The sequence below is a fragment of the Octodon degus genome, unplaced genomic scaffold, assembly GCF_000260255.1.
Source record: "Octodon degus isolate 3935 unplaced genomic scaffold, OctDeg1.0 scaffold00136, whole genome shotgun sequence".
Classification (NCBI taxonomy): Eukaryota; Metazoa; Chordata; class Mammalia; order Rodentia; family Octodontidae; genus Octodon; species Octodon degus.
In genome coordinates this window covers 1,816,440-1,828,917 of record NW_004524712.1, presented here as the reverse complement: position 1 = coordinate 1,828,917, position 12,478 = coordinate 1,816,440, and the positions used below count along the sequence as shown (strand labels likewise).

At 41.7% G+C, this 12,478-nt stretch overlaps 3 protein-coding genes across 5 annotated transcripts in view; 1 reads left to right on the top strand and 2 right to left on the bottom strand.

Moving 5' to 3' along the window:
• LOC111812682 (secreted seminal-vesicle Ly-6 protein 1-like) overlaps positions 1-2,101 on the bottom strand; it is a 17,709-nt gene extending 15,608 nt beyond the window's left edge. Inside the window, exon 1 of the mRNA XM_023701540.1 lies at positions 2,073-2,101. The gene's annotated coding sequence lies outside the window, so the exon portion shown is untranslated. The remainder of the gene's footprint in view (positions 1-2,072) is intronic.
• A 123-nt stretch (positions 2,102-2,224) lies between these two features.
• On the top strand, positions 2,225-9,572 carry Acrv1 (acrosomal vesicle protein 1). Of its 3 annotated transcripts, XM_023701529.1 has the most exons (6): positions 2,225-2,330; positions 5,294-5,572; positions 5,723-5,752; positions 5,918-6,049; positions 7,077-7,196; positions 9,242-9,572. In XM_023701529.1, exons 1-6 carry the CDS (start codon positions 2,279-2,281, stop codon positions 9,364-9,366), a joined length of 738 nt encoding a protein of 245 aa, XP_023557297.1. In that variant the 5' UTR covers positions 2,225-2,278; the 3' UTR covers positions 9,367-9,572. The 3 variants fall into 3 exon arrangements, with proteins under 3 accessions (XP_023557297.1, XP_023557296.1, XP_023557295.1); XM_023701528.1 differs by having other exon boundaries at positions 5,294-5,557; positions 5,588-6,049; XM_023701527.1 differs by having other exon boundaries at positions 5,294-6,049.
• A 1,261-nt stretch (positions 9,573-10,833) lies between these two features.
• The window catches only part of Chek1 (checkpoint kinase 1), a 37,984-nt gene continuing 36,339 nt past the window's right edge, over positions 10,834-12,478 (bottom strand). Inside the window, exon 13 of the mRNA XM_023701530.1 lies at positions 10,834-11,477. Coding sequence (XP_023557298.1) covers positions 11,382-11,477 — 96 coding nt within the window. The 3' untranslated portion in view covers positions 10,834-11,381. The remainder of the gene's footprint in view (positions 11,478-12,478) is intronic.

The window sequence follows — 12,478 nt, the reverse complement described above, 5'->3', positions numbered from 1 at the left end:
AAAGAAACCATGTTCACACTTATTTTGTTTAATCCCAGAAAGTGAGCAGTAGCCTTACAGTGGGGTCGTAGATAAAATCCCAGTGAGCCTGTACCTTTATTTCCACTGAAGTTCAGGCTGATTTCTGGCTGTGAGGCTAGAACCAGACCCGTTTAGCCTGCAGCAATCCATGTATATACTGTGGGTTTGACCTCAGCCTGGAGTCACTTAGATGGAGCCAGGAGTTGCTCTGAGATTGGAGCTCAGTTGGCCCCTTCTCCAAGATGGCGCTCAGCCCATCATCCTCTTCTGTGAGACATCTGAACCCAGTAACTCACCAGCGCTACAGTCTGTGCTTCTACTGCTCTGTTCCATGGAGTGTTTCTCCCTGAGCATCTCTGGGGTTACGTGTAGCCACCATGCATCTGCAGGTTCAAGCAGCCACTGCCATGCAGTGAGCCGGGCTCAGGGAGAAAGCACCACCATGTCCTTCGTTGAAGTTTCTCTCTTTGCTCTCCTCATGGGCATCAATTCTCACTTCAGATCTTTCTTGGGTCCTAGAGATACAGTTCCCTCCTTCCCTTTCTCACATTGCTGTAGTCCAATGTCTGGGCACAAATCTTAGACAGGCTCTTTCTCTGCTGTTCACCACTCCAATATTTTCCCAGAAGTCCCTAGACCCATTATCTTTTTCTATGCACTAAATTGAAAATGGAACAATCTAAAGATCCAAGTTTCTCACTTCATAGTTGTTTGGCTTTGTAAGTTGCAGAGCCTGTGGTGAGGCAACACCTCATGGCAGGGAGCACACGTGGGAGAACAAAGCTGCTCGCTTCACAGTGGTCAGGAAGCAAAGAGAGAGGTTAGCATCCCAGCATCTCCCCTCATGCCACCCAAGACCTCACCAGGCCCCAGGCTCTAATGGCTCTGCTGCCTCCCAATAACGCCTCAGGCTGAGGTCTAAGCTTTCAACACATGGGAGACATTAAGGATTCAAACTCTAGCAAACGTGTCTCCACAAAGTGCAAGTGTTGGCATTGGGACCTGAGGGGAAAGCATTAGGATTAGATGGGGCCATGAGGGTGCAGTCCCCATGCTGGCAGTAGCAGTTCTATAAGAAAAGGAAGAGAGGCCCCAGCTGGCACACTTGCTTTGTCTCTCCAAGCCCCCTACTGTGTTCCAGATGTGAAGCAGATGCTGAAGCCATGCTCTTGGACTCCCTAGTCTCCAAAAGTGTGAGCTAAATAAATCTCTGGAAAAAAAAAAAAATCTCTGGGGTTTTTTTGTTTTTGTTTGGTTGTTTTTTTTTTTGCTCCGAATGCCTTCACGGCAGGTTTAGCTGGCTTGGGTTGTGGGGATCAAACCACAGCAACCTGAGCCTGACAGCTTTGTGGAAGCAGTCACTTAAAGAACTGAGCTAAGGGGCAGGCCCCCAAATCTCTGTTCTTTATAAATTAAAAGATAAATAAATAAATAAATAAATAAAGATCTAAGTTTGCCAGAAGACAGAATAGGTAGAACTCTGGAAGATATTGGTGTAGGCAAAAGACTTCATGAACAAAATTCCAAATAACAAGAAATATCATAAAGAATGGGGAGTGGAGGAAAGAGGGAAGGAGAGAGCAAAGAGAGGATGGGAGGGAAAGAGAGGGAGAGAGACAGGGAGATACAAAAGGACATGTGGGGGAGAGGAGGGAGGGAGAGGGAAAGAATGCCTTTAAAATGGTTTTGCGGGGCAGCTAGATAGCTCAGCAGGCCAAAGCACCTACTTAGGCAGAGCACAGCAGCCACCGTTCAATCCCTGGTGAGCTGTGGTGGCCCCAAGCCAGAGGCACACTGAGACTGGGTGTGGTGGCACATGCCTGTACTTCCAGCCCTTAGGAGGCTGAAAACAAGAGAATCATGAGTCCAATCTATGCAGTGAGACCCTACAGACCCTGTATTAAATACATAAAAAATTAAAAATAAAAATGGTTTTTGTTTTGTTTTTACAAAGAATGGCTGTATTTTAATATTTTTTTATTTTTATTTTTATTTTTTAAAGATAGAACAGGCAACCCCTACACACAGAAAATCCTACACACAGAAAATACAGTCTTCCCCAGGGGAATTTGTTATAGGCTTAAGGGCCAACCTGTCTACATAAAGATCTCAGAACACAAACCACTGTGCCCACTGTGAGGACATATGCTTGTCTATGAGGTTCTAGAATCCCCAGAAGCTCTATCTGATGCAGCAGTTGGCAGTCTTCACAGCTCTTGGGTGTCCCACATAAAGATCTCTCTTTTTCTAAATCCCAATGAACACGTTCATCTTACTAATGAGTCTTTACCTGCTTGGATCTGTCAAAGGTGAGTCTTCTGTCTAGGCTCCAGATAGATGCATAAAGGGCCTCCTTTTAGGTGCTTCTGCCCTTGAAGAAGGAAGCCATTCAGTTACCCAAACCAATCTGACTCAGAATCAGGAGTAACTGAATAAGACAACAGACAGGGTTCCCAAACCACCTGATTTCGTCTAGAGATGGCTTTATAGTCTGTCAGGCCCACTGGCCTGGCACTTTCCTACTCTTAGTTCTTTCAGCCACTCAACATTTGTACCTGATGTCCTATGAGATGTGAGAACAGGCCTTGATTCAGTGCTGGTCCAATGAGGATTTGTTACTACTGACTGAGTATAAGAGAACCTTAGCAGTTAGTGTGCTAGGACAAGATACAAAGAAATGGGCTAAGAAAAATAACACAATAGGTGTATGGACCAGAGATCTTGTATCTCCTTTATGGCTGTGTTTAACCATCCAATTTTCTGTATGGGAATCATGAAACACTCTAGTCCCTCCTGCCTACTATAAGATGAGCTAAACTGTCAATGAAATGACAAATTTTTGAAAACGTTGACTTTCAGAGATTTTTGTTTTGTTACTTTCAAACATTTGAGCTGAGCTTGGTGGCACCTGTAACCCCAGCACCTCAGAGGGATCCACCTAGCAGGATGGTCACCACAAATTCAAAACCAGTGTGAACTACATAGTGAATTCAAGTCTAGCCTGAACTACATAGCAAGATGCTGTCTCAAAAACAAAATAAAACAAAACGCAAATCTAAAATCACTGGACACAAATGTAGCTACACAACCACTAGATGGTAGTATGTGCCAGTCACATAACAGTAAAACAAGATCGTAAGACATAAGAGTGACTAAGATATCAGCATGCTTATTCAAACCTGTTTTCTATTCTATATCAGAAATATTTATTAAAAACTGCTTTATCCCCTGCATGCCATGCCGGCCCTGCTCATGGGGCATCCTGAGATGGCTATTAAGACTGGGCGTGGTAGCACGCACCTGTAATCCCAGCACTTGGGAGGCTGAAAACAGGAGAATCACTACGAGTCTGATCTACATAGTGAGACCCTGTACACCTTGTCCGAAATACAGGAAAAAAAAAAGAAAAATTGTTTTAACTCCTGAAGAATCAATCAAGCACATACGTTTTAAAAATAAAAACCTTATCAAATTTTTGTTTTGTGAACATACCATCATTCTTATCTTTTTTATTTTTGGCTTTTTGAGACAAGGTCTAAGATATCCAGGCTGTCATCAAACTTTCAATCCTCTTTCCTCAGCCTCCTAAGTGCTGTGATTACAGGCATGTACCACCACTTAGAAAATCTAAAAAAAAAAAAAAGAAAATCTAGCAACTAGGTTTTCAGAAAGTAACTGACTATATATCTATTATAGGATTCTTTCAAAGCTAGAGTACCCAGAAGCCTTATAACTACCTCAGCTGAATGATCTTGTAATGTCCATTTTTAGCTAGACTTTATAACTCAGTCCTTATAGTCTTCTTGCCTTGCTTGTAGGCTACTCAGTATAATCAAAGAGAGTTAATTACTAAACAGTCTGTTTTGTTTTTTCAATTAAAATGAAAGACACTTAAGGAACAGGACCTGAGTTAAAGGTAGAGGAAGTTAGTCAGAAAAGAATGGCCCTCTTAGTTTTGCAAATGCCAGTGTAAGGTGGACAGAAGAGAAACCTAAGATTGAGCATCTAGGCAACAAGACAATGCACTTCAGAATTTATATTACTGAATACACAACTCAAAAGTGTAAATGGTATGTCACTGGGAATCTCCATTCAGACATATGTAAAGATAAGCTAAGAATTCGTTGTTATTTTTCTAACAGGAAAAAGCTTTACTTAGAAAGTAAGAGAAAACACTAAGAGGCAAACATGAGGTCCTGAGTTTGATTCCCAGTACCAAAAAACACAAAAAAATTTTTAAAAGATAAAATAGTAAGAGACTTTAATTTGAGGAGTACGACAAAGATCAGGCCAGCTCTTGACAAGGAAACTACAAAAAATAGAAAAGGATACCAGCTTGAGTAGCTTAAGAAGGGGTATGCTCTGATGAAGGGGATCAGACTGGCCCCAGTATTCTTAAATCTAGTAATTTACAGTAATTCTGCCATCTGAATCCCCAACCGATGTGGATTAAGGAATGTGAGAAAGAACCTGACCTTACCAAAACAGGGCCTTAATCCTTTCTGGTAATTTTCATGGGCTCACGGTCATCCTGTGGGTCATCCTCTAGTTTGTTTCTCTCCAAAGGTTAAACTTTTCTATCCTCGGTTAGGTGCACATCTATAATCCCAGCACTCTGGGAGGAGAAGGCAAAAGGATTGTGAGTTTGAGCCCTGTCTGGGCAACTTATCAAATCCCCTGTCTCAAAATTTTAAAATAAATGGCTGGGGATGCAGCTTCATGTGAAGGCCCTGGGTTCAATCCCCAATACTGCTAAATACATACGTACATAGCTTAAACAATTACTTATTTAAAATAAAAACTGTCCACCCTCAACTTAGGTTGCAATTACTCACTACTGGAAACTATTTGCTTGTGCTCTCTTTCTTTTCTCTCCATCCTTCTTGACTTTATCAAAGGACTGGTGAGTGGGCTCATGGCAGACTCTTGATGACAATGGGATTTCTAATTGTTGGCTTTGTCAAAGAGGTACATTGATTTCCCTTCAGATACTTTTGGTATATGAATGTATCTCCCTGTATAGTTAAAATATCGCCCTGTATTTAAAATTCTTCCCTTCAATCCCAGAAGTGAACTGTATCTTTCACTAAACAGCTCTAGCCTCCATGGTCTCTTGGAGTAATTGACTTCCTCCAATATGTGCACTACCATCAAGTACCTGTTCTAGACCCACAGGAAACCTGGGGAGGGGGTCCCCATTTGTCTCACTCTGTAGTAGTCTTTGCCCCATTCTCTCATCTTTATTATCTCTTGTTTTTCTTCTCCATGCCAGGAGCATCAGGTCAGCCTGATGCACCTTTTGCCTCCATGGATCATCAAGGTTCAATTCAGCAACTTTCAGATGAGTACCTTTCACCTGTAAACCCTTCAGATGTTGAAGCTTTATATGAGACCTCTTCAGGGAAGAATGTTTTGACTGAGCATAGTTCCAGTGAGCACAGTTCAAGGGAGCATGCTGCAGATGAGCATAGTGCTGATGAACACACTGTGGGTAAACATGCTGCAAATGAACACACTTCGAACGAACATGCCACAGGTGAAGAGACTTCAGGTGAACATGCCTCAGGGGAAGAGACTTCAGGTGAACACGACTCAGGTGGAGAAACTTCAGGTGAACACGCCTCAGAGGAAGAGACTTCAGGTGAACAGGCTTCAAGTGATGAGACTTCAGGAGAACATGCCTCAGGCAAAGAGACTTCAGATGAACACGACTCAGGTGCAGAAACTTCAGGTGAGCACACCTCAGAGGAAGAGACTTCAGGTGAACATGCTTCAAGTGATGAGACTTCAGAAGAACACACATCAGGTGAAGACACTTCAGGCGAACACGTGTCAGGTGAAGAGAATTCTAGTGAACACACCTCAGGTGAAGAGACTTCAGGTGAAGAGACTTCAGGTGAACATGCCTCAGGTGAAGAGACTTCAGGCGAAAAGCCTTCTGGTGAAAAGGCTGCAGGTGAACAGGCTCTAGATGAACATGCTTCCAACGAACAGCCTTCAAGCACACCACTTCCAAATATATCCTCAGGTGAGCCACACTGGTTTCATGTGAGAAGTGGGAAACACCTCAGGAAAACCCAATTTTAGGGAAAGAGTAGGAAGACTCATTAACACTTTAGAAATAACTATCCCAAAGACTCTCTAGGCCTCTTCATAATAATACAAAGAATTATGTTCTACCTTTTATGGGGCCTATATGCTATATAATTTGGACAATGCAGGTGTAAGAAAATAACACAAACACAAAATGCCACTAGCTCCTCCAATTTCATGAACTATAAGAAATTACGAGTACAAAAGCTCACAGCTCCCCTGGCAGAGTTCATAGGAAGTACAGAATTCTCAAGGCTAACATGAAATACAATTCATGCAGTGCTTCCCCAGGATAGCTGCACTTCTGTGGCTCTTAAAAACAGTGGTTTAAGCAAGAGAACTAGTATTCAAAGTTTGAAGTCTCAAGTGACTATCAGCAATATTTAATACTTCATACTTCACCCCACTGCTTAAGAATTATTATTCTTCAGATGAGATAAAAATTGGCCAAAAGTAATATACCCAATGTCAATCACATGGCTAGAAAGTAGGAAAACCTTGGATTGAAACTTAGATCATATTCTCCCCTGACCCACTCCTTTGTGCTTCCTGAACCAGGGGATTAACAGAAATAATGTAAGTGGTAACATGGATATTTAAAGAAAATGCTATCAACAAATAAAATGCTTTATTGAATTGACCTTCAATAAAGTCAATTCGAAAATGGAGAATGATTCCATTTGCAAAGTAAAGCATTTTAATAAAGCTTAGGTATCAGCCAATTTGACTCCAAATGCTTGCTCTCTGTGGGTTGAGAGTATGGCAGAGTAGTAAAGGCAGCCAGGCACGTGACACTTTGTTCCTATGGAATGAGATATACAGAACAGCAACTAATTACAAGTGTCAAGGGAACAATGAAGAATCGCCAGGCTTTACTGTCCCTCATTCCACCCAGATGTCTCACTCACATATGCACGCCTGGCCCATAAAGGAATTTTATCAGTCTCATCTTAAATTTGCAGGCAAAATACTAAATTGCCACACATGCGCTTACATGAATGATCAAGGAAAATGTCTTCGTGGAGAGGGAACGTGCACCACTGAGAATTCCCAGCAGTGCATGTTGAAGAAGATCTTCGAAGGTATGACAATGACAGTGCATCAGGCAATTTAAGTACTAATAGGGGGCAGCTGAGGGGACAGAGGCTAAGAGGAAGGATCAAAAAAACTGGGTAAGAAAAATAACTTCCTTCCAAGGCTTCAGAGTGGAATCCCAGATACTAATCAGCAGGGTACAGGCCTTTCCCAACAGACCTAAAACTTGATAGAAAAGGAGGCAGGGATATGGCTGTCTCTTCCTAGTAAAGAGATGGTGAGTTGTTCCTTAAGCCACTAAGACATAGAGTAAACTCAACCCAAGGTCTATTTTATTCATGGCTACATATTCTCAGGCCTAGTACAATGTTCAGATATGGTAGGACAGATATTCAGTAAGTACTAAATAAATAAATGACTATAAATCTATTCACAGGTTGCCAAACCAGTCTATGTGCTCCTGCATCTCTCTGCCCTCTCTGCCTTGCTCCCCAAAATAAAGAAACTTCATTACTTCCATCCCATGAATTCTGGTTTGTTTGGTCCCTCACTAGAAACACCATTATCCTATTTGTACATGTGTACATGCATCCTCCATTCCACCATCACTCAACAAACTAAAGACACATACTACCAAATATGGACTGTGTACTTGGGAGGCTGAGGCAGAAGGATCACCATGAATTAAAGGCCAGTCTGGGCTACATGAGTTCAAGGCCAGCCTGAACTGCAGTGAGACCTTGTCTGTTTGTGTGTGTCTCTGTCTGTGTCTCACTGATCCTCCTGTCTCAGCCTCCCCAGTGCTGTACCAAATAAATTAAGAAAAATGTAGGAATTCTGAGAAAGGGAGTAACTTGAAAAAGTTAACACAAATAATATTTCTTTAACTCCCACTCATATATCAGATACTGAGACACACTTTAAAGTACGTTTTCTCATCTAATTTTCACAAAGAGGATTTTTCCTTGTTAACGGAAAGGGAACTGAAAGTGCAATAGCTCCGAGGGCTTGACCTGAGGATCTGGGTGGTGTTAATCTTAATATCCTCTGGTGCTAGCTTAGTTCCCCGCACACAGTAAAGGTCCCTTGAATGTTTGATGAATGGCAATGACAGTATAAAAACGTGTTGCAAGAGCAGAACTGATGGGCCTTTGTGACTGATTAGAAAGGGCAAAGGGAGAAATGAGAGATCACAGAGGTTCTGAGAGTTGACATGGAAACTGTATAAGGGATATGTTCAGAAAGCAAGTCCCAAGTGAGGAGGATGGAAATGAACTTCAATTGGGGAAGAGTAAATTTTAGATTTCCTCAATATACCTCAATGGAGGTGACATCGGTTTGCTTGAATTGTGAGAATTCTACATGGGAAAGCAGAGATAAATAGAACCAGGGGAGCAGTAGGGAAGGCTGTCCAGAGAGAACAGCATCAAGAAGTAAAAAGGGGCTGAGCACTTGGGAGGCCGAGATAGGAAGAGCACTGTGAGTTTAAGGCTGCCCCTGGCTACACAGTGGGTTCATGGCCAGTCTAGACTACATAGTGAGACCCTGTCTCAAAAAGAAAGGGAAAGATGGAGGGAGGGAAGGAGGGAGGGAGGGAGGGAAGGAGGGAGGGAGGGAAGAGAAAGTCCTGAGGATTACATCCTCACAGAGATTGGGGTCCTAGGAAAAAGCTGCAGAATCTGAAGAGCAGAACCCTTTGAGAGGGGAACTTCAGTAGACTCATGGTCTGGAGTGTCTCAGGCAGAAGGAAGGTCAAGTGAGGACAGCCAGCTCTCCAGAGAAGTGTGTGGGGTAAGGACAGTAGCAGGAGAGTGATAGAAGAGAAACTATTTTCAACTTTGGGAGAACTTGAGCATACTTATAATAAAGCTAAAAAAAAAAAAAAAAAAAGCCAGTAGAGAGGAAAACTGAAGCAGTAAGAGAGACATGGTCAACTGATGGGATGAAAGTCCCAGAGACAGACAGCAAGGAAGAGAGAGCAGAATGTGTACATGGAGGTCTTAGCCCTCCCTGCCTGGGGACACTGGGGACCATGGATAAAGATAAGAGAGGCAAGCCTTCTGCTAACTCCAACATGTCCTTCCTCTTTCAGGTGGAAAGCTCCAATTCATGGTTCAGGGGTGTGAGAACAAGTGCCCCTCTATGAACCTCATTTCCCATGGCACAAGGATGCAAATCATATGCTGCCGAAATACACCTTTCTGCAACAAGGTCTAGAAGACTGACTGACCCAGGCAGAAGGCCCCCTCCGTGCTACTTGATTCAATTTATACCAAGCTTCAACAACTAAGAATACTGGCCTCTGCCTGAATGTTAGATGAGATGCTCAAATAGATTCCTCTCCTATTCATGGCCCTACCCAATTTTCTCTACCTGTCTCCCTTACCCCCAACCTTGACATTCCAGATTTCCTTTTTTAAAATAAATGTCTCACGGCTAAAGAACAAATATTACAGACAGATTTCTTTTCCATCCATCTAGATGCAGGGTCAGCTAGGGCTTTTTTCCAACCTCCACTGAATTGGATGTTTTATGTGTAGTACTTGGAATTGAACCCAGCACCTCAAACATGCTGAGCAAACACTGTACAAGCCAGCTATGATCCTCTGTGTAGAATCCTGAGAAACAAGTCATTTAAAATAAATGAACTGCGGAACCAGGGATTGAATTTAGGCCCTTGCGCTTGCCAGGGAAGCGCTTATTCCACTGAGCCATCTCCCTGGCCCCGCCTTAATACTTTTTTATTTTGTTTTATTTTGAATGGTCAGCCATCATGGCACCCCTTTTGTCCCCCAACTTGATGTATGAAGGCTTTTGGTCTCCCTGGGAGTGAGTTGAGGTGTGGAGGCAGCCAGGGCTTACCTGTACACTGACTTGAGACCAGTTCAATAAAAGTGCACATCTTAAAAAAAAAAATAAATAAAATAAAATAAAATAAATGAACTAAGGAATACAAAAGAAAGAAAAGTAAAGACAAGCTGGGGATGTCTCTCAGTTGTAGAATGCTTATTTAGCATGTGTGAGGCTCAATCCACAGTACTACCAAAAGAAAACAAAACGTGGATAGCCTAAGGGACATAGAGGATGCCACTGAGCAGACCAATATGTGTATTTTGGAAACTCTAAAGAACCAAAGGACAAGGATTATTAAAAAAAAAACCAAAAAACAGTGGCTGAAATATTCCCAGCTTGAGGAAAGCCATCAATCTCCAAACAAATGAAGTTCAATGAACTCAGAATAAACTTAAAAAGACCTACACTAAAGACCTACATTGGGGCCAGGGAGATGGCTCAGTGGAATAAGCGCTTCTCTGGCAAGTGCAAGGCCCTGAGTTCAATCCCCGGTTCCATAAATAAATAAATAAATAAATAAAGACCTACACTGAGACGTATTATAGTAGGAATCAGACATATTCAACAGTTAGCTTTCTTCTTCCCTCCCCTTTTATTCCACAGGACCTAAAACTTTGGTCACCAATAAGTTCACAGAGTTAAATCACTTTCAAAATAGACTTTATTTCTGTAGTGAAAAATTAAAATATGGCTGTGAAAGTAGAGAATAATATAGAAAATATTTAAGATGTGCAACAATAATTTTAGTTATTAGTCAAGCAGTAGAATATATGCTCAAGTTTTTCCACGACCAAACATTATTTTATATTTTAGGAGCTATACAAGAAAAAAAAAAAAAAACCAATTGCAATTTTAATTAATCATTATAACTCAACAACAGATTTATATAACTGGTCGGACCCTTTTCAAAATATAAGTACAAATGTTGGGGTTACATTTTTTGAAGCTAGCCTCACTTCCCAGACTGACAAGTCTACTATCCAAAAGTCACAGCAATGAAGCCTTGCTAGCCCATCTTTATAATTAAATCAATGTGGAAGAAATACATACTTTCTGGATGAAGCATGTTTTGGTAAGAATGAGATATTATGTTAGTATTAAAGCTACTGAACACATGTACCCTAAACCTAGCTTCTACCAGATGGATTTCAACTTTAGACATGACACAGATGAAAAAATACCCCTTTCCCAAAGTATTACTTACAATTAAGATACAGGTATTATTTGTATCCAAAACATACAAAGAATTGGAAGATGTTTGGATACAGAATTCTTCAGCAACTATTGTTTGCAGTTTGCAGAATAGGATAATCTTCTCTAGGAAGAACAATGCCAATGCAGCAGCACCACATTCACCAGGAATCCTGAGGGCTACGAGATCACGAGGCAGGAAGCCAAACCTTCTGGCTGCTCACAACGTCACTCAGCCTCCCTTTAATCTTCAGAAAGTGTCTCTTGAACTCCAATCCATCACCCTACATTAGAAATGATATATAAAAATGTTATAAAAAAAGATTATGGCATAAAATCAAACTATTTTTACTGGTAAGTAGAAACAAACATTCTTAGATATGTCCAGCTACAATACCCTCATATCCTCTTATTAAGACCAAATATTCTTACAGAGGGAATAGGAACATAAATAATTCTGACTTGATTATGTATTCTTTACTCTTCCTACCACACTGAAATCAGAAAGCCAAAAAAATAGCATCTTGTCTATAAGGACTGATTGTATCAACTTGAGATGTTTAGAAATTTAACTAAGTAACTCAGCAATTCTGCACCCTAGGACTAGCCCTCAGCTGTCTACCCCCTAGGATGCAGAGGACTCAGTCTAGGGTAGATAACCTGTGTACAACGTAAGGGAGGAAAATAGCCTTGCTCCCCCATTTTGCTCTTGTTGCTTTTACTATTGTTCACCACCATGAACTGTTGCCGTCCAGCTATGCCACTCTGCTTTGCTGAATACAGATTGAAATGTCCATAAACTGTGAGCTTAACAGACCTTTCCTCTTTTAAATTGGGGTGTCAGGTATTTTGTCACAGCAAAGAGAAAACTAAGGCAGAATTTGGTACCAGGAGTGGGGTTGCCACTCTGATTATGCCTGACTAGGTGGTTCAAAAGCCTTTGGGAATAGACTATGGGAAGTGTATAAAAAGGTTCAGAAGGGCCGGCCAAAGAGCTCAGCAGATTAAAGTGCCTGTTCAGGCAGAGAGCAGTGGCCAGGGTTCAATTCCCAGCATGTGGTGCCAGCCCTGCCCCCGGTGTGCTCTGAGACTGAGATTGACACTGGGCGTGGTGGTGTGCTCCTGTAATCCCAGCTCTTGGGAGGCTGAAAACAGGAGAATCATGAATCTAATCTACATAGTGAGACCCTGTACCAAATACATTTAAAAAAAAAAGAAAAAGAAAAAGAAAATTCAGAGACGCCAGCTGAAAAAGTTGAGCTGGAATGCCCTAGGGCTATTCCAT